The sequence below is a fragment of the Nematolebias whitei genome, chromosome 2 (assembly GCF_014905685.2).
Source record: "Nematolebias whitei isolate Nwh7 chromosome 2, NemWhi1, whole genome shotgun sequence".
Lineage (NCBI taxonomy): Eukaryota > Metazoa > Chordata > Actinopteri > Cyprinodontiformes > Rivulidae > Nematolebias > Nematolebias whitei.
Genome location: NC_056499.1, coordinates 20,345,752 through 20,364,687, shown reverse-complemented (window position 1 = coordinate 20,364,687; position 18,936 = coordinate 20,345,752). Strand labels below are relative to the sequence as shown.

The window sequence follows — 18,936 nt, the reverse complement described above, 5'->3', positions numbered from 1 at the left end:
GAAGACAAGCTTCAGACGAGCCGACTTGCCGTGATGACATGCACGCAGCTGGATATATAATTGATTCCTGGGGCAAGAGGAAGGTGATATGTTTATTGAGGATGTTGAAGACGCATATATAATTGGATTTATGATAACAGGTTTCCTGCTTTTTAGAATCGGCTGGTTCCTGGTTTATCAACAAACAAGGAAGTCGTCGGCAGCTAATTTGGCCCTGGTTAGACTGTCTGTCTTATGTGATGGTTTACTCCATGCCTCAAGCACTTAGACTCAATTGCTTTGCGAACTGAACCACAGGATAGGATGGATCAGATCTTGGGGAACACTCTCAGGCACGGACCAGTGGTGTGTCTACTTAATTTGGACATTTGGGATTTGTGAGGACAAGCAAAGACTCAAGGCAGACATACATCAGTAAAGTTCTGCCTGTCCCCAAAACAAATGTTGTTTATCTGAATTTGACTACCCCAGCTGGCATTGACAGGCCACTTTATCTCAATTTGCCTGGAGGCCCTGTAAATTTAATGCTCTGATCCTTCCCCTCCCATCAAGGAAGTCTGCTGACCTATCAGAGGGACCTGGCTGAATAAATATTATCTTGTCATTTCAGGACCCTTGGATTCTCATTGGCACTGCCCTAGGTCAATCTTGACACCCCTCGAGAGTGTTTACAGATCTCACCAGAGGGAACTGACTGATTATACCATGCTTATCAGAACTCCTACAGTGCCTTTTGAGTGTCCTTAGACACGCTCACCGCTCTGATCATTTCCCCTCCTTTGCGGAATGTCTGTGTCACTATGTGCTTATGTGTGTTTTTTTTTTTTTTTTCCAATTTCAAGCTATCTCTCCTCGACCAAGGAGTGAAACTGTTAGGATGTTTTTGGCCTCTAAATCCTATACATGTGTCACTTTCATTACTTTTTGTCTGTCTAAAGCGGTCTCACTTGTAAATGAGTCTTTGAGTCTCAATGTGATTTATCTGTATAAATAACGGTTGAATTAATTAATTAATTCACCCACACCCCACACAAAAGGACTACATTCATTCCTAACCAACAACTCAACAACCCCCTCCCCTCTACCCTCTGACCCACTACCTGCACTAAGGAATAAATCAATACTGTATATGCTCTTCGGTGTCAGAAGACCAGCAAAGCTCCAGGACCTGATAATATCCCCATCTGGCCTCCATTTAAGATCTTCACTTGAGATCTCCAATATGTCTCTGGAGCCGTGTGAGGTTCCCTAACTGTGTGAGATTCTCTAACTGTGTGAGATTCTCTCCTGCTTCAAGCATTCCACCGGTCCCCCCAAAATGCACCAGAACAGGATTAAATTACAACAAACCCGTTGCACTGAGGTCTGTGGTAATTAAAACCTTTGAGCGACTGGTGTTGAAGCATCTGAAAGACATCAGGTCCTCAGCTGAACACCCTGCAGTTTGCTTACTGAGCAAACAGGTCGGCAGATGATGCAGTCAATTTGGGACTACAGTTTATCCTGGTCAACCTTGACCACTCCGGCACGTACGTCAGAATTCTTTTTGTGGACTTCAGCTCAGCCTTCAACACTATCAGCCCAGACATCCTCTATCAGAAGCTCACCCAGCTTAAAGTGCTGGCCTAAACCTGTCAGTGGATCACCAGAGCAGCAGGTGAGGCTTGGAAGCATATTCTCTTGCTCATTAAGCTTCAGCACTGGCACCTCCCAGGGGTGTGTTCTCTGCCCACTCCTCTTCTTTCTGTACACAAATGATGGTACCTAAGCAAACCAGTCTGTGAACTCCTGATGTTTGCAGATGACAACACTGTTATTGGTCTGATATAGGACAATGACAAATCTGCATACAGACAGGAGGTGGATTGGCTGATCCATCTGGGACCCTGTATACATAATCTCCTTCCACCACATGTACCACAAGATATGCAAATGACAAATAAATCTCTCTGACTCTGACTGACTCTAAGGTGGAATGGCTGATCCACTGGTGTGGTCAGAACCACCTGGAGCTTAACTCGCTTAAGACTGTGGAGATGACAGTGGACTTCCGGAGAAGCCACCCCACATAAACACTGCCTCCACCAACCGTCCTCAGCAACGTGTCTACTGTGGATCACTTCCAGTTCCTGGGAACCACCCGTTCTCAGGACCTGAGATGGTCCTCACACATGGATACAAAGTTCAGAGGAAAATCGAGCAGAGATTGTACTTCCTGCGCCAACTCAAGAAGTACAACCTACCACAGAGCTGCTGGCCATCTTCTACACAGCCATTATTAAATCTGTTTTGTGTACATCCATCACTGTGTGGTTTGGCACAGCCACAAAGTAGGACAAGTCCAGACTGCAACGAACAAGCAGTTCTGCAGAGAGGATTACCGAGGCTGACCTTTCCTCAATCCAAGACTTGTACAGGTCCAGGGTCATAAAAAGAGCTGGTAACATATCTGCAGACCCTCTCATCCTGGACACAAAACATTTAGACTTTTACCTTTATGTTGGTGCTACAAAGCAGTATTTGCAAAAACCAGCCGCCACAGAGACAGTTTCTTCCCCCAGGCGGTCTCTGATGAACACAATAAACACCTTACAGCCTGAGTTGTCAGCTACTCCGCTGTGCAGCAAAATAAGCACATTTGCACCACATGTACAGTACATACTGTTCCTATTGTCCTTTATTTTATTTCCTGATGACTGTACATAGTTAGTGCTTGAAACGGAAGTCAAATTCCTTGTTTGTGCATACAAATTTGTCCAATAAAGGTGATTCTGATTCTGAAAAACGAATATCTATAATAATAAGAATAAGAATAATAATCCAAGTAGGTAAATAATGATAAAATTGTGGTTTCTGGACTGGATTTAAATCAGAAAGTTTACATGATCAGTAATTACTGATGCTGCCCTTTTAGCAACAATCACTCTTCATATGCATATATCTGTATGGAAAAAATAAATAAATAAATAAATAAATAAATAAATAAATATATATATAGATATATTTAAAAATATATATATAATTATATATATATATATATATATATATATATATAGATATATATATATATATATATATATATATATATATATATATACATATCAAGTGTATACTGAATGTACAAGTAGCAGCATTTTATTGGTTTAAAAATATGTTACCCGAGTCCATTTTGTCCTTTATTTCCACATATAATCTCTCTCAGTAATAAATGATGGCTTTACATAAAACTAGCATCACGCTGATGGAGTACAATGTCCTTCCAGAGGATTTACTGCAATAAGAATCAAAAACATGCATGTTAGGATGCTCAGGCCTCCCTTTCAAAAGAGATCTGTGACCGCAATGGGATTTGGCTGGTTAAATAAAGGTTAATAAAATAAAATAAGAATTATTACAGATGACCAATGGTTTTAATTTTCTCAAAAGAGATTCATATGCAATTTGATTTGCCACATACTGATCTCACCATATATGGAATTCTTCTGCCACTGTAATATCATTGAAACACATTCTGTAGTAAGAGTTGTGATAATTATTAATCACAGAGCTCATATTTTAACTTCGCTAGCAATGCAATCAACCAAAATAATGTCAGCAGATTAAAACACAACAGTGTGTGATTTTTTTCCCCCCAGAAATACAACCTTTGGTGGCATTTTTTGTGCTTAATGTTTGCTCTATTTATGCCAACAGAATGAAGAGGGAAGAAAATGTGTTTCAAATGTAATCATTTTAATGAAAACTAGGGCTGTTTGTTAGAGTTTCCAAAGCTTACAAAAGTCAAAGCACTTCGAAAACATCAAAAAGTCTATAACGTGTATTGACTTTAATTATTTAACAAAACCTCACAGGTTGGCTATGGTTAGAGAAAATGCCAATTCAACATGTCTGCAGTTTAATGTGGTAGAGCTTTATTCATCACAATTATACTTTATGTTATATTATGACTCTACAAACTTTTGATGCTGCTAACTATTGAAAACATTTAGAGTCAGATTAAAATCTTCCTTCACAACCAGATTATTTTATAGGTGAAACCCTTAAATTTATTTTATTTATTTGTTGCATATGATCCTACATAGAAAACTATGTGACCACATGAGTTCCCATGAGCATGTTAAATAAAAAGCTTCAAAAATTAGATGAAAAACATGCAAAACATAGCATGCATAGTGAGAATTGTTTGCACAGTACACTGAGTTGGGGATCAGGAAACTCAAACATTTGATTCAAACAGTTGCAAATTTTCATTAATTTTGTGCAAAAAATATTTATGTTACATTTTTAAACAGGCTGTATGTCATGAGTCTATTCATTTTTTTATGTTTTATTTTCTGTGTAGTTTAACTTGTCTATTTTTGTCATTAAACTCGTTCAGTATTTTGTATTCCATACACTAAATAATATGTCAAGCTTCACAGATTTGCTCCCCGATCCTTTTGCATGAGGGGCAAAGAAAAAGGATTTTGTCAGTGACAGGAGTTACAGGAAAGAAGAAATCCAAAGCTCAAATCTCAGGTTGGGATTCTGATCTAAAAGATAGATAATCCCTTTGTCTGTGTGCAGTGAATCAGACACAGTGCCTTGACTTCATCAGACCAGAGTGATGCTGCATGAACAAAAAGGAAAGCACTTGGGTTTTATATGTTTTACTAAATGTAACAGTTTTAAATGACAAAATTCAAATAATTAAATAAGTCTGATATCTTTCAGAAATGTGAACCTAATCAGGCATTTCATGACAGTGACCCATTGATATTAAGTTTCCAATTAAATAGTTTTGAGCTTAATTACTGTACATTTTTTTCCTCAAACGTTTGTGCTCGCTTTTTTTTGCTGTTATTTTTTTAATCTTTCACAAAATTTCTTAGAAGCTTTTCATGTTTTAATATGCTGCTGTAAGGAATCAGACTAATTTGAAATTATTTAAACAGTTTCAGTCTTTTCAATGACCTTACAAGTTTTACGTTGGAAATGGGCAGCTTTTTAACTCTAGTTCTACTGCCAAACTGTTTTCAGAAGAATGTGCAAATTTCTTTTGCCATTTTGACCCTTTGGCAATTTAAACATAAATAGATTATCATGTTCAGTAGGAGAATTGGACTGAGGAATTCAGACTCTTCACAAGGAGCTTGAGAAAATAACTAAACATGTTCTTAACACAAAATTATGGCATAGCTACAACAGAGCTTTAGGGCCATGCTAAAAAAAAAAACACATTGCCACGCTAAGCAAACAAAAATTGAAAGCCATAAAATCACGAGAATAAAGTTGTAGAATTACGAGAATAAAGTCGAATAAAGTCAATATTACGAGAATAAAGTCTTAAGAATAAATACTCTTTTTTTACAGCTGTTGTTAATTTTTTTCCACTAGTCGAATCCAGGATGCAACCTGTCTATCAATCCATTAGGCCTGTCAGCAAATGACCAATCCAAAGCTAAATGAGTTGTAATATTAGCCGATCTCCGACACGATAAAGCAAAGTTTACCGCATTTTAACTGTGGTAAAATGAAGAACGTTTGTTAAACTTGTTATTGACGCCATTACTCAAAATGTGATCCAATACTACCACCCAGTGTTGCCAGGTGAGAAATGTAGGATTATCGTAATAGACATAAAATTATCATATTTTGAGGGAAATTATCGTCCACCCGTCATAACCAAAATAACAAATCTATTGATGCACTATAGTAGTGATGGGTCCGCTTCCAGACCGGCTTTGCTTCTTCTTTTCTGTTTTTCCTCACTCGTGGGGCGGGCACAGCGGACTATTCAGCCAATCATGGCCATTGTTCTGAGGCAAACGCATACGCATCACTCGTAGGTCACATTTAGAAAAGCTCGATTCCAGCCAATCGTGCATCTGTTTGTGGACACAGATGCCTTCAGGGTTCACAAAAAAGTCTGACAGATAGTTGCGACTAGCTGATGACAACCAATTACAACCGCACATTCACGGAACGATCAAATTATTGTATATTTGGCCTTTTTTTGGGATTATTGATCGTACATCGTACAGAGGGCAAAATTGTCATACAAATACGATAATTACCGTACACCTGGCAACACTGCTGCCACCTACTGTTGTGTTTTTGTATGCTGCTTCTGGGATGCATATACTTTAGGTCATCACGTCTTGAGTTTCGTTCTTGATTCCGTTTGAAAACGGCGCTAAGTGAGCAAAACTGTGTAATCTGTTAGCACATCAGCATCAGATTATTATTATCAGGACTTTGATTTGCTCTGATGGGCTGCAGTGCAGCTCTCTGCCGGTAAGGAGCATTTAGCTTCAGATTGGTCATTTGCTGACACACCTACAGGTCGCGTCGTAGATCCGATTCGTGAAAAAAAAAAAAAAATGACAGCTGTAAAAAAGTCTCATATGACTTTATTCTCGTAATTCTACAATGTTATTCTCATAATTTTATGGCTTTCTTTTTTTTTTTAGCATGGCAATGTAATTTATTAATTTATTTTTAGCCTGGCCCTAAAGCTCTGTCGTACATAGTAACAAAAATCTACTCACACAAAACTAGAAGGATCACAAGAAGCATGTAAGAATCATAAAGGGAAATGCACACCAGTGGTCACTGATCCACTGACTACTTCTTCTTCTTTGGTTTTAATTTGCGTTTGGCAGACCATTATTGGTGCATTACCGCCACTAACTGGTAAGGAGTGTGGACTGGAACGACGCTTAAAAAAATAAAAGCATATTCTTTCAAACAAATGTCTTTTACAGATATTCTATTAAAGCCTGAGTACCATTAGATTTTGAATTCTGCAGTAATTCAGCTGAATCAAATGTAACTTTTATTTTAGCGAGACTGTTAATCAGTTGAGTTCTTTCATATTTCTGGCAGTTTAATAACACATGCTCTCATTTTCTTCACAGTATTCACATTTACCTGTATTATATTTCTCTATTATGAATATATGAATGTTCTTTTATGTTCCGTGTCCAAATCTGAGTCGTGATACAAACGTTCCCTCCCGTTTCTTTCAGCTCTCCTCATTTTTTCTGTTTTTCATTGAATTCTATAAAAACATCTACCCTTTCTTTCATCTTCCCATTGTTTTTGCCATCTTTCCCTCGGTTTTTTTTTTTTCCCCTTTATGGTGCTTTTTATTTCTGCTCGACTGAGTTTTATATCCATTTCAATTAAACCATTTCTGGTAGTGTTTTTTGCAACTTTGTCTGACAATTTCATTTCCTTCTGTTCCTATATGAGCTGGTATCCATACAAACAAAACAGTTTAACCCATCATTTTACTTCTGCACAGTGGTTGTCGTATTTCCATCTGCTTTCTGAACAACTATTTTTCATACTCAATAATGAAGAACTGGAACCTGAGCAGATAATTAATCTAAGTGGTTAATTATCCTCAACCCATTGAACAGCGAGTAATATTGTAACCATGTGTAAACAGATAATTTCTCGCTGATTCACTTCCCTATTTTATCACCAAACTCTGGCGCAATGAATGTTGCCCCCAACCCAATCCGCTGCATCATTTGATGCATATATGTTTATTTTTTACATATCCATATTATTAGTTAATGCATTCTATAACTGTATTTGTGTTTAAAACATTTTTATTTCCTTTATTTTCCAAAAATTCAGATGCACTATTGGGTTTGTGAGTATCCATGGATGTATTATTGGTATAAGTACCTAGCTGACTACTAAAATGAAACAGAGATGTTATGGATTGAGGCTGATACGTAAATGAGGAACATCTGAGCTGAATGCTGACTAGGAGCAGATGAGTATTAGAAACTGACAGAGGAGGAACGAGTGTAGGCGCACAGAAAATGCAAGGAATACGCAAATGAACATAACTAAAAACTTAACACGTTAAATATCCCTAACATAATGACACAAACAGTTTAAAATAAAACTAACACAATTACAGATCCTGACATACATAAAACAAAAACCAAACAAATAATAATAATTAGCTTTAAGGTAAAGTTCCTGTTCTTTACTCCAGTAGTTTATATCGCATTAGTTCTGTTTCTGTGGACTGCAGAGGAGTTTAGGGAATGAAGATCAAAACTCACTTATGCACAACCACTTGTCTTTTTCTTTGTCTCACACAAACTTGCAGGCGGTGGCCCTGCTCATGTACCAAAGACAAACACACACATTCTAAGCAGAGTTTCTCCATCAGTCTTTGAGGCTGTGAGGTCCAGACAGATTGGTTGTTTTGCCAAGTCCCAGAGCCCCGATGCTGGGCAGACGGTTATTATTGTGGCTGCTGTGTGTGTGTGAGTGTGTGTTTGGGAGGGGGGGGGGGGGGGGGGGGGGGGGGGGGGGGGGCTTTGAGCCTGTGCTGACTGCACTGTCGGGATACGATTGATCTCAGCTGCAGGAGCCCAAAAGGAGAGGTGAGGAATGCTGCGGCTCTGAGAATGAAAAACACCTATTACCCACAATGCAAGCCGTTAAGATCTGTAGAGACTGGTTTCACTTCCTGATGGTTGATTTTACAACTGAGCAGTTTTATGACTGATAAACAAAAGCAATGCATGACGTTTCAAATGCTAAACGTGATGGCATTCTAGTTTTATTCTATTATAGATCATCATTTCTAAACCATGGTCATGTGCTCTCTAATTTAAAGTATATTTAAAATCTTTCAAAGTGTGTTTCTGTGAAAAGATCTTGAACATTAAATACTTGTTGTAGACATCTCTTTGAATGGATTAAATTTGGGAAAAAAGAAAAAAAAGAAAAAGAGTTTAATTTTGATCAAATTAGCGAGCTAACGACTACTCAAAGTGGGGCAACGAAATTGCTACCATCTTCAAACTCAGATATATATAAAAAAAAAATAACGGTTTATACAAATCCTATTTTAGTGCCTATTACACAGTCATCAATTTTACATTGCATTGTAGTTTACTTCACGCTCTGTGGTTATTGCAAGAGCAAAAAGCATCTAGCTGTAACTTTTCTGGTGCAGCCTGGGTCACTTTAGGTAGTAATATCCTATAATTTCTGCTATAACTACAAAATGCAAAACTAATAAATGGTAAATGGACTGTATAGCCCTCTCCAGATAGTGATGCAAATATTAGTTTGAAACAACATTTTTGAGACTAAGGTTGTTTTAAAATGGCAACAATTGTTCTGGTCCCCACTGGCACTAGCTGTTAGCTCATCAGTCTGCTCATTGAAACTATTGTTCAACCTGAGGTCATCAAACAGCTGGTAAGATATTGTCTATGACTTTTCCACCAAACCCTACCTAAAAAAATCTGGACTATCCTATCCTAACATCTTGTCTTTAACTATATATTTTTGTTTCAGCAGTATATTTTTATGTGGACTATGTTTCCTTTATCCTATTCTACTTTATAGTTTGTTTCTGAAATGTTTTATGTAGTTGTTATGTTTTTGGACCTTTCTTTTGCTTCATTTGATTTTTCACACATTCAGCTCACAATAAAGCCCGATAAGAAACTTGGTGTCCAATCTCATTGATGACTTATTGCTGTTATAAATACTGAACCTGAATAATTTGTTTTAGTCATAGAAATCCCAAAAATGTGTATTTCTTACTGTAAGCGAGCAACAAACAGGTTAAAATACTATAACCAACCTGTACTTTGAGGACATGCTGGTGTTAGCTCAACTATATTTATATAACTTGGTCACTATCAGTGACTTGCTTCTTAAATGCTTCACTTTTCCTGTTGATGCAATAAATGAGTTGCCTAAACTCTATAAACTATAAACCCTTAGAGGTACTAGTTGACAGATTGTGTTACCTTTGATCAAAGCAAACGAAGGATGTTTGCTGATACGGGAAAAAAAAAGTGCAGTAGAGCTTTTCATCTACAAAATATAGCAAAAAAAACAACAAGGCATTACCAAAAATGTCAAACTACTGCTTAAAGGGAATATTAATCTTTAATTTTATAGCAAGTGTGGAAGTTTGGCATGTGGGCTGCATTTCCAGTCGAGAGTCTCTTTTCAATAAATTCAATCATTACAAGTTTGTTTTCTCTTTGCCGTGCTTGTTTTAACAGCCTCTGTCGCCATGCTAAATATAAAATTATGAAAAGAAGCCCTTCATATCGTCTCATAGCTGCTCAGCCACAAGTTCTGCATTTATGATTTATAAGAAGCTTGGTTCATTAAATTGGACAAGGTCCTCCATTACTACGCTTAAATAACTAAATACAACGGACAAAAAGCTGCATAAAATATTTTAAAGCACATAATTATCTAGCAGTTTTTACTGATCTAGATCTGAGCTCACTGGTATTTAGAAAATGAGGTTATAAAAAAAACGAAGAAGAATAAAATATTTGAAATACGATGCAAAAGTATGAGTCTTCCCTTTGTGGCGTTATCAGTTTGACCGTAACAAACCTGACAGGGCTGTCAACGGCAACAATGTTGTCGTAAGTAACAGAGTTTCTGGGTGGTGGCATGTAGATGGACAGAGCGGCGCAGAGAGAATTGGAGATAACAGGGAGCGTGACAACTGAATTACAGCTGACGGCCCTGAGATGAGCTCTCAGCAACAGAAAAACTAGACAGACAACGCTGCACACAGGGAGGCTGGCAGGAGATAGAGACACTGCAAGGAAATTTTATTGGAGAGTCAAAAGCCAGGAGAAGAAAAATACACAGACAGAAATGGAAGCAGAAAGAACAAACTATACAGAAGAAAGAGAGAAGATGAGACAATCCTTGAGTAAAAAGAGGGAAAACACTTTACAAAGAGAGAAAGAGACACAGAGTGCGAGATTCCTGAGCCAAAGCACTGCAAGCATGCAGAGAAAAGTCAGATAGAGTATCAAAGAACAAAATACAGAGTGAATAAATCAAAGCCAGAGAGTCAATGGAAAAGGAGAAAAACCTTGGCTGTGTGAAAGCATGGATGTCTGCAGCATTTCAAGCATTTGTCTTTTCATGACTTGAAAAAAGTACATATTAAAATACTCACATGTGGTATTTGTGAGAATAAATTTGACCGACTTGTCTTCGATGTTACACACGTTTCGGACAGACACCTGGCAGGTGTAATCAGCAAAGTCCTTGGGTCTCAGGTTTTTTAGTTTCAGCACCTTGGTTTCACCCTAGATGGGACAACCAACACACACAACATGCACTGAGAAATCATTTCTAACCTTTTTATTTTACATTTACTTAAAACCAAAACTTTAAACATATTTTGTAACTACATTTTTATTGCTATGCAAATAACATTACATCAGTGATTATGGGTTTGTGTTTTTTACAAGCTCTGATGATAAACACAATCTCTTCTACTCTACATGCGGACTTAAAATAGATGAATGACATATTTTAAAATGCTTCTGCATGGAACCATTAGGAAAATTGTTCAGATCGTCAAAGGATGGACAACAGAATAAAAGGAAACAGCAAATATATAACTTTGAAAAACTTTTTTTTTTTTTTGGATTGCTGTTAAATTACAGCTGGCCTTCATTGGCAGGTTAACTATGTGACACTATAGTAAGCTTTTACAATATGACACATTGTACTTTTCAATTTGTACATAAGCAGCATGGATTATTAGTCATAAATACCTAAAAGGAATGGAAACATATTGTTTTAAAAGATGAAGACTAATACTTCTTATATGATTATTATGTGGGTGCAAGCTGCACTTGGATAACCAAGAAAAGAACATGCATTTTTTGTATAGTTATTTATGTATTTATTTACTGTGCACACTTGTGTTGTTATACTAAAAGGTAACTCATTTTCAAAGGTATTTCCAGATGTCAAATAATCTCTTTCAAATCTTTAAATTATGAGGCATTACAAATTGTTTGAGGGTTATTGCACAACAAATTTTCACAAAGCAAGCAAGCAAACAAACAAAACAACTTAACAGAGAAACCAATAAGTCTAACATGGAATAATTTTGACTTCCAAACAGGTAAAATATTATACATAATTTTTTTTTTTTTTTTTGGTGTTGTCCCATTGTAAAATCATACAAACTGTACATAATGTCTTATAAAGGCCATTTGTGTTGCTCAGTTTGCCAAAGACTGCAGGATCTCGGAGTTTAGACAAACTATGATGGGATTTTACAAGATATGTGGTTGTTTAAATGTAACCCTATGAACACTTAAATCATTTTATACCATTTGTCTCTGGCTGCAGCTTCATAGAAATAGTTTTAGCCTATGGTGGTGGTGGTAGAATTAAAAGCAGGAAGTGACTGCACATTTGGCAGTGTGTCTGTCCTGCACGTGTACCTGAGTGTAAAGAGGCTCATAGATGTCCACTCCATTGTCCTTGCTCTGCTCTATGGTCCTACTGCCACGTTTCCAGATGAATCGTGCAGGAGGGTTGGAGTTGACAGTGCAGCGAAGGAACACCGTTTTCTCATGATAGAAACCAACACGTATATCGCCGATGGTCTGGTGCACTGTGAGAACTGGAACATCGAGGTCTGTAAAAACAAGGAGCAAACAACTCTAATCACACAAAGCCTGATACTACTCAAATGGAGCAATACTGGTTTCATTTTCCTCTTCACAAAAGTATTAGCAGAGAGCTATGCCAGTGTTTTTTTGTGCACCAAAGATTTGGAAAGAGTTTTAGGCCAGATGCCCTTACTGATGTAACTTGGGCTTGAACCTGCAGCCTCAGGATTAGAAGATTGCACCATTGGCTTCATCACAGCTCAAGTTATGAATGGCAATGTTTAAAGCAAAAAATAAATAAAAAACATTCAGAAATCTGCAGATTAAAAATATCTCCAGAAAATGTTGCTTAAGTTGTCTGACAGGCATGGGGTTTACTGTGACCCAACAGTACACTGGCTCATCGTGCAGTTTGACTGAAGAACCCACCCACGCTGACCAAAACCATCAGAATATTCACCTGTTTCTAATAAGCCCAAATGTCTAAACAATCAGTGCATTTTGCCTCTTCCTTCTGTTTCTGTGACTCTCCCACACATAGATTTTTATAGTACTTTTTTATGTCACTTTTCTGTCATTTCTACCTCATGCTCCCCCCACCACCCCTTCATATGCCTTGTTTTCCCTGAGCATTTCCTTCATGGGAGGTGTCGTTTTCCTTTCCCTCAAGTGGATTGGATTTCAGCTGCTGTCACGAACAAGGAAGCTGCCCTCCCTTGGTTTCTGCCATTTCTCCAAAACTCACTGCCACTTTCACTCCCCATCACCATCATTCTCTTTCCCTGTGTCCTCTCTTACCGGCTCTTTGCCTCACTGACAAGGCAGAGTTTTGTGTGTGCCTGGTGGGGGTGGGGGGTGTGATCTGTGCATGTGTGTGTTTTTGTTTGTGTTACTTTGTAAGGCTCATTTTTCCAACTTATACTACATTGTGAGGACCAGCTGCTCCTTATGGGGTCCAAAGTCCGGGCCCCATAGGAAGAAGTGCTGTAGTGGGTTAGGGGTTAGGTTTAGGACTAAGGTGTGAATTGAGGATGTGGTAGGTTTAGGGTTAGGTATGTTCTGGTAAAGGTTAGGTTTAGGGTAAATGTGATTGTTAGGATATAGAAATGAATGAAAAATGAATGGAAGTCAAAGCAAAGTCCCTCTAAAGATAGAAAGACAAACTTTTGTGTGTGTGTGAAAGAGAGAAAAGAGCAGACTAATTGGACTGTTGCAGACTTCAAACATCAACCCTTTTCCTTCTTTTAAATTCTAACTTTCTCCTTTCATCTCATCTTATTTTATTTTTTCTTCTCTACTTCTGCTGTCTCCCTCACGCTCCGTTGTGCCAACCCATCTTACCTACACTGCACCTATCAAGAGGCAATCTATGCAGAGGATGAGATAAAGCTGTAGTCACTAAATGTCTTGACACCATCAGGTTGGCTTTGTTGTGGTGGTTGGAGGACTGCGTTGTGTATTCTTCATTGGAGAAATTTAAAGATAAGCATGCTTGATTTTTGAGTGTGTGTTTCAAATGGTCACAGTTGTCGCATGAGGTGGTTTGCTATAAACACATGGCGACATGAGCACACCAACGAGAGTGCAGCCTAAGCAGAGAGAGAGAGAGAGAGAGGAAAAAAAAAAAAAAACACTTTTGTGGATTGAAGGTTAAAACTCTGGGACTCACTGTGAGCTCAGTGGGCTGGCTACACAGACACCACAGGAGAACTTCTTTTCCAGATAATAAAGGGGCAAAAGAGTTATGAGAAGATTTATTAAGTCATGGAAAGTGATATAACTATCATGCATGACGCAAAGCTAAATACTTTTCAGAATGCCTGAGACTAAAAGTACAAATTAGACCAGGAGTGAGCTGTAAAATGCACGACATCCAAACAGGTTGTCAACACTTGTGTAACCACTGAGTGCATTTTATGGTTCAATCCAAGTATAATACTTAGGCAAATGATTTAAAAACAATCAGGATGCATAGTTTGCATAAATTATAAATTGCAATTTCTCTGTTCTTTGTATATTTTAAAAATAAATATATATTACAATAATATATATATATATATATATATATATATATATATATATATATATATATATATTTATTATATTAATAAACATAACCATATACAGCTTTAGCTCATTTAGATTATCAGTTGATTTCATGCTTTGAATGTTGCTCAAGCTAACAGCTATCACTAATTCTTATTCATGCCTAACAAAAAAATGCACTTTAAACATGTTTTGCTGGTTTATCTAGTAGCCCAGTCCAGTTGAATATGGGCAAAAATAAGACTTACACAAATTGGTAGTTTTTTTGTTTTTTTTTCACGGCACATTTGTAAATGGACAATACAATAAAATAAAAGCTACATTATTGTATTTTATCCAAATGCATTATTTAAGCAACTGTTTAGAAAGTACTTGAAAATGTAAGTTTCTACAGTTTTTACAATCCATGAGGTCATTTAAAGAAAGGGTTTGAAAAATTACAATAATATCAAACTTTTTTAGTTTAATACAATAGTTACAGCCCTTATAATGCAAACTTCATCTGTGAGTCTCAGTTTGGGCCCATTAGTACAGGGAGACACAAGATGAAACTGCAAGAGCGCAATGCAATATGAAACTTTAATGAAGCGTCTGATTTCCCCAAAGTCCTGCCTTTGCACATAGCTAAGATCAATTGCACTGCACTAGTTTTGTTACCTACAGCATTTAATGTGCATCTAAGCTCCCAAATTTCAAGCAGCTCTGGGGGTTAGCTGTTGTTTTCTGCTTTGGCATCACAGTGTGGTGCTGACAAAAAGACATACAGTCATCCCTTAGTTTGGCCCTTAACTTGGACACCTGCATGTGGCTAAAGCAGAAAAGAATGTATCTTGTATATACAAATATACAAAAGGTTTTCAGATTTGGAAATCTTTCAAAACTCTTAATAATTTAGTTTGGTTGTTTCCTAAAAGTATAGCATGTTTTTCAGATCGTGCTATCTGCCACCTTCGATCTAATGAAACAACTGAGCTAATTGGCCACATTTTTAAAATGTGTAGAAGAAACTCAGTACTGAGTGTAACCTCATTAAACACTAAGTTAAACATGGTGATAGCAGCATTGTTCTGTTAAAAACTTTTTTTGTTAAATGGTACAAGAAATGGGGGACATCTCTCACTTGAAAGATCTATTCAAAATCTATAAAGCAGTCATGAATAAAACCCTGCTTTTTTTTTCTTTGAATTGGCCAGTAAACAGAAATGTTATTTTTTTTCACTTATTTTTATTTTTGTTGTGTTGCTTCAAAGCCAAAATCTCAGTATTTATAAGTGACAGAGTTTACAATTTAACACTGAAAGATAAATTACCTTATTTGCAGTAAGAACATGTTTCCTTTATTGTTTTTCTTTGTTTGCTTTTTCCACTCAAGAAAGAAACTCGTTCATTCATTTTCTCTACCTTTGTATTTACTTAATCCTGTTCAGGATCACAGGGAGGGGGGTTGGGGTAGTTGTTGTGTGAGAGGTGGGGTGCACCTTAACATGTTGACAAACCATCATAGGAGGAACACAGACGAAAAACTGGTCATGACTCGCATCAAAACAACCATCAACATCAACGAGGACCCTCATCAGTATGCATACCGTTAGAACCGATCAGCAGAGGTGACATCTCCTCTGTGGTCCACACTGTGCTCAACCACCTGGAGCAGAAAGACTCTTATGTCCGTATGCTCTTTGTGGACTTCACATCCACCTTCAACACCATGATCCCCCAAACCCTGATGGACAAACTTTTCACACTAGGACTAAGCCCCTCCATTTGCAACTGGGTACTAGACTTCTTAACAAACAGACCACAGTTAGTGAGGATCCACAACTTCTCTTCCTCCACCATAAACTTCAGCACTGGCTCTCCTCAAGGATGTGTGTTGAGCCCTCTCCTGTTTACTCTGCTCACATATGATTGTGCAGCTAGCTACCAATCCAGGCTGTCACATTGTAAAGTTTGTAGATGATACAGCGGTGGTGGGATGCATCACAAACAATGATGAGTCCAGCTACAGGCAGGAGGTGGAACACCTGGAGAGCTGGTGCAAAGAGAATAACCTTCACATCAATGTGAAGAAGACAAAGGAGAAGATTGTGGACTTCAGAAGGAACAAAAACATCTACAACCCCTGAACATAAGAGGATCTGCGGTGGAAGTGGTCGCCAGCTACAAGTACTTGGGTGTACACATGAATGACAACCTCAGCTGGAGCAACAACACCACCAGCCTGATCAAGAAAGCTCATCAGAGACTCTACTTCCTCAAGCGGCTGAGACGAGCTGGTCTGGGAAGCTCAGTCCTCACCTCCTTCTACAGGTGTGCAGTGGAGAGCATCCTGTGCTCGAGCATCAATGTGTGGCATGGAGGCTGCACAGCTGCAGAATCATTATCATTATCATTGTGCTAATGGTTATAAAGGAAAGCAGTGTTTATACAAGTATCTTCACAAAACAACAGTTTCTTTCAGTCTAAAATAGCAATATTTAAACAATAAAAAGAGATCTAATATTGCTGTAGTTCGAAAATAAACATGAACTTCCTGCTTGTTTCAGTTTATTCAGGGTAAATTGAGCTATGAACGTAATGTTAACAACATCTACACCTCCAGATGCAGGAAGAGGGCCACCTGCATCAGGAAGGACCCCACTCACCCAGCACACACACTTTTTGCCCCACTATCCTCAGGAAGGAGGTTGAGGAGCATTGAGTGTAGAACCACTAGACTGAGGAACAGCTTCTACCCTGAAGCTGTTAGACTCATGAATCTCTAACCAGAATAATCACTGTGAAAAATCACATCACGTTGCTGCTGATCTGTTTCATGTTGCTGCTGATATGTTTAATGTTGATGTGCGTGCGAATCTCTGACTCTCTGACTCTGACAGATATTATGGGTTGACATTTACAGGGTTACATTTATGGAGTTCACCTTATCAAACTAAGATTTTTGGATCCTTGATTATTGTTGCCAACATAAATGCAACAGAAACAACCTGCAACTATAAAGGAGACTATTGTGTTGTTTATAACACAAACAAACAAACAAACAAACAAATCGCTGTAACTTAATTTGAAATCACTTTAAACATTACTGGTGTTAGAGGAAAATATAAAAAAATCATATCTTTAATGTTTGCCAAATGGCATTGTCCCTAATTACAATATTCAGCCATAAATAAATTTAACTCTATTTGAGGTTATTAGATAATAAAATGAAGACAAGTCATATTTATGAGACCTATTTAGCTCATTTGTAACGGATAATTTAACATTGATTTGCACAAACTTCATGAAGCAGCCATTTTTTTAAAATTCCTTTGTCATTATAAAAAATAGTTGTATTTTAGCCTTTTCACTTTGAATGTCCTTTACTACAGTTTTTACTTTTATGCTAAACTAAAGCGCCCACCTTTAAATTCCAACACAACTTGTTTATTTTTACAGCTGTCCCATAAAGTGTTGGACAACCTGTAAACGTGTTCACATACGTATCTCTGTATGTTTTCCTTATAAGACTTGTGATGAAATGACAACCTGAACATGTACCCCTGCTGGAACTGGCACAAGCTCCTCATTCATTGACAGAGCAAAATACAAATGTTAAAACAATAACAGTGATCAATAAACAACCAATATTCAATCAATAATCAATAAAATAGTGTTTGACAAACAAACAAAAATACCTTGTTTACTTTACATAATCTATGAACAGCATAAATTAAGTTGTTAAAAATGTTCGCACCTTGTTTGAAACTATTTAACCCAGCACCTAGATTATCACCTTAGTGACAAGAAAAAAAAAAAAGGCAAATCAATAGTAGTCTAGCAACAGTTAAATATTTAAATTAGAAATGGTCGGGATTGTTTTTAAAATGTGTTTTTCATTTTTTATATTTTAGTCTTGCCATCCTAAGTAAAAAGTAAAAAGGAAGTGTATGTTCTCAGAAGCAATCTACCCTGGTGGTCAGTGAGTCTTTGGAACAAGTTGACCTCTGCTGATTCCTCTTCCCTGCAGGAGGTCACCTGAGACACCAAATCCTCTTTGATTTCCAATAACATGTCGTGTACTCTAATAGGTCTGTGGAAGTGGACGGCCATTAAGGTCCCAAAGAGAAGATGACAGGTTCAGTTGAGTGAGCTTTTAATGGGGAAGGTGAGGTATGTGTGTGTGTGGGTGTGTGTGTGTGTGTGTGTGGTGTTTGTATGTGCGTATATTTCAGAAAAGGAGGAGGGAGATGAGCAGATGCATTTGTGTGATTAACAAGCTCAGCATCTTTTGTGTAATAAAATAGTTACTGAGTTATCCTCAAAGACTGGGAATGTAATCAGCATAAACCACTGAAGGTCTCAACTATGAAACCATGTTGAAAAACCCCAGGATTTGAACCCACATCTTTGTACTGCTATTAACAACATTAGCTGTACTTTTTATTTTGAGAATATATATATATATATATATATATATATA

At 37.4% G+C, this 18,936-nt stretch overlaps 1 protein-coding gene across 1 annotated transcript in view; it reads right to left on the bottom strand.

Moving 5' to 3' along the window:
* LOC119423307 (MAM domain-containing glycosylphosphatidylinositol anchor protein 1) overlaps positions 1-18,936 on the bottom strand; it is a 230,866-nt gene that overhangs the window by 53,925 nt on the left and 158,005 nt on the right. The window contains exons 5-6 of the mRNA XM_037690686.1: positions 12,258-12,454; positions 10,970-11,102 (exon numbers count right to left, since the gene is read on the bottom strand). Coding sequence (XP_037546614.1) covers positions 10,970-11,102; positions 12,258-12,454 — 330 coding nt within the window. The remainder of the gene's footprint in view (positions 1-10,969; positions 11,103-12,257; positions 12,455-18,936) is intronic.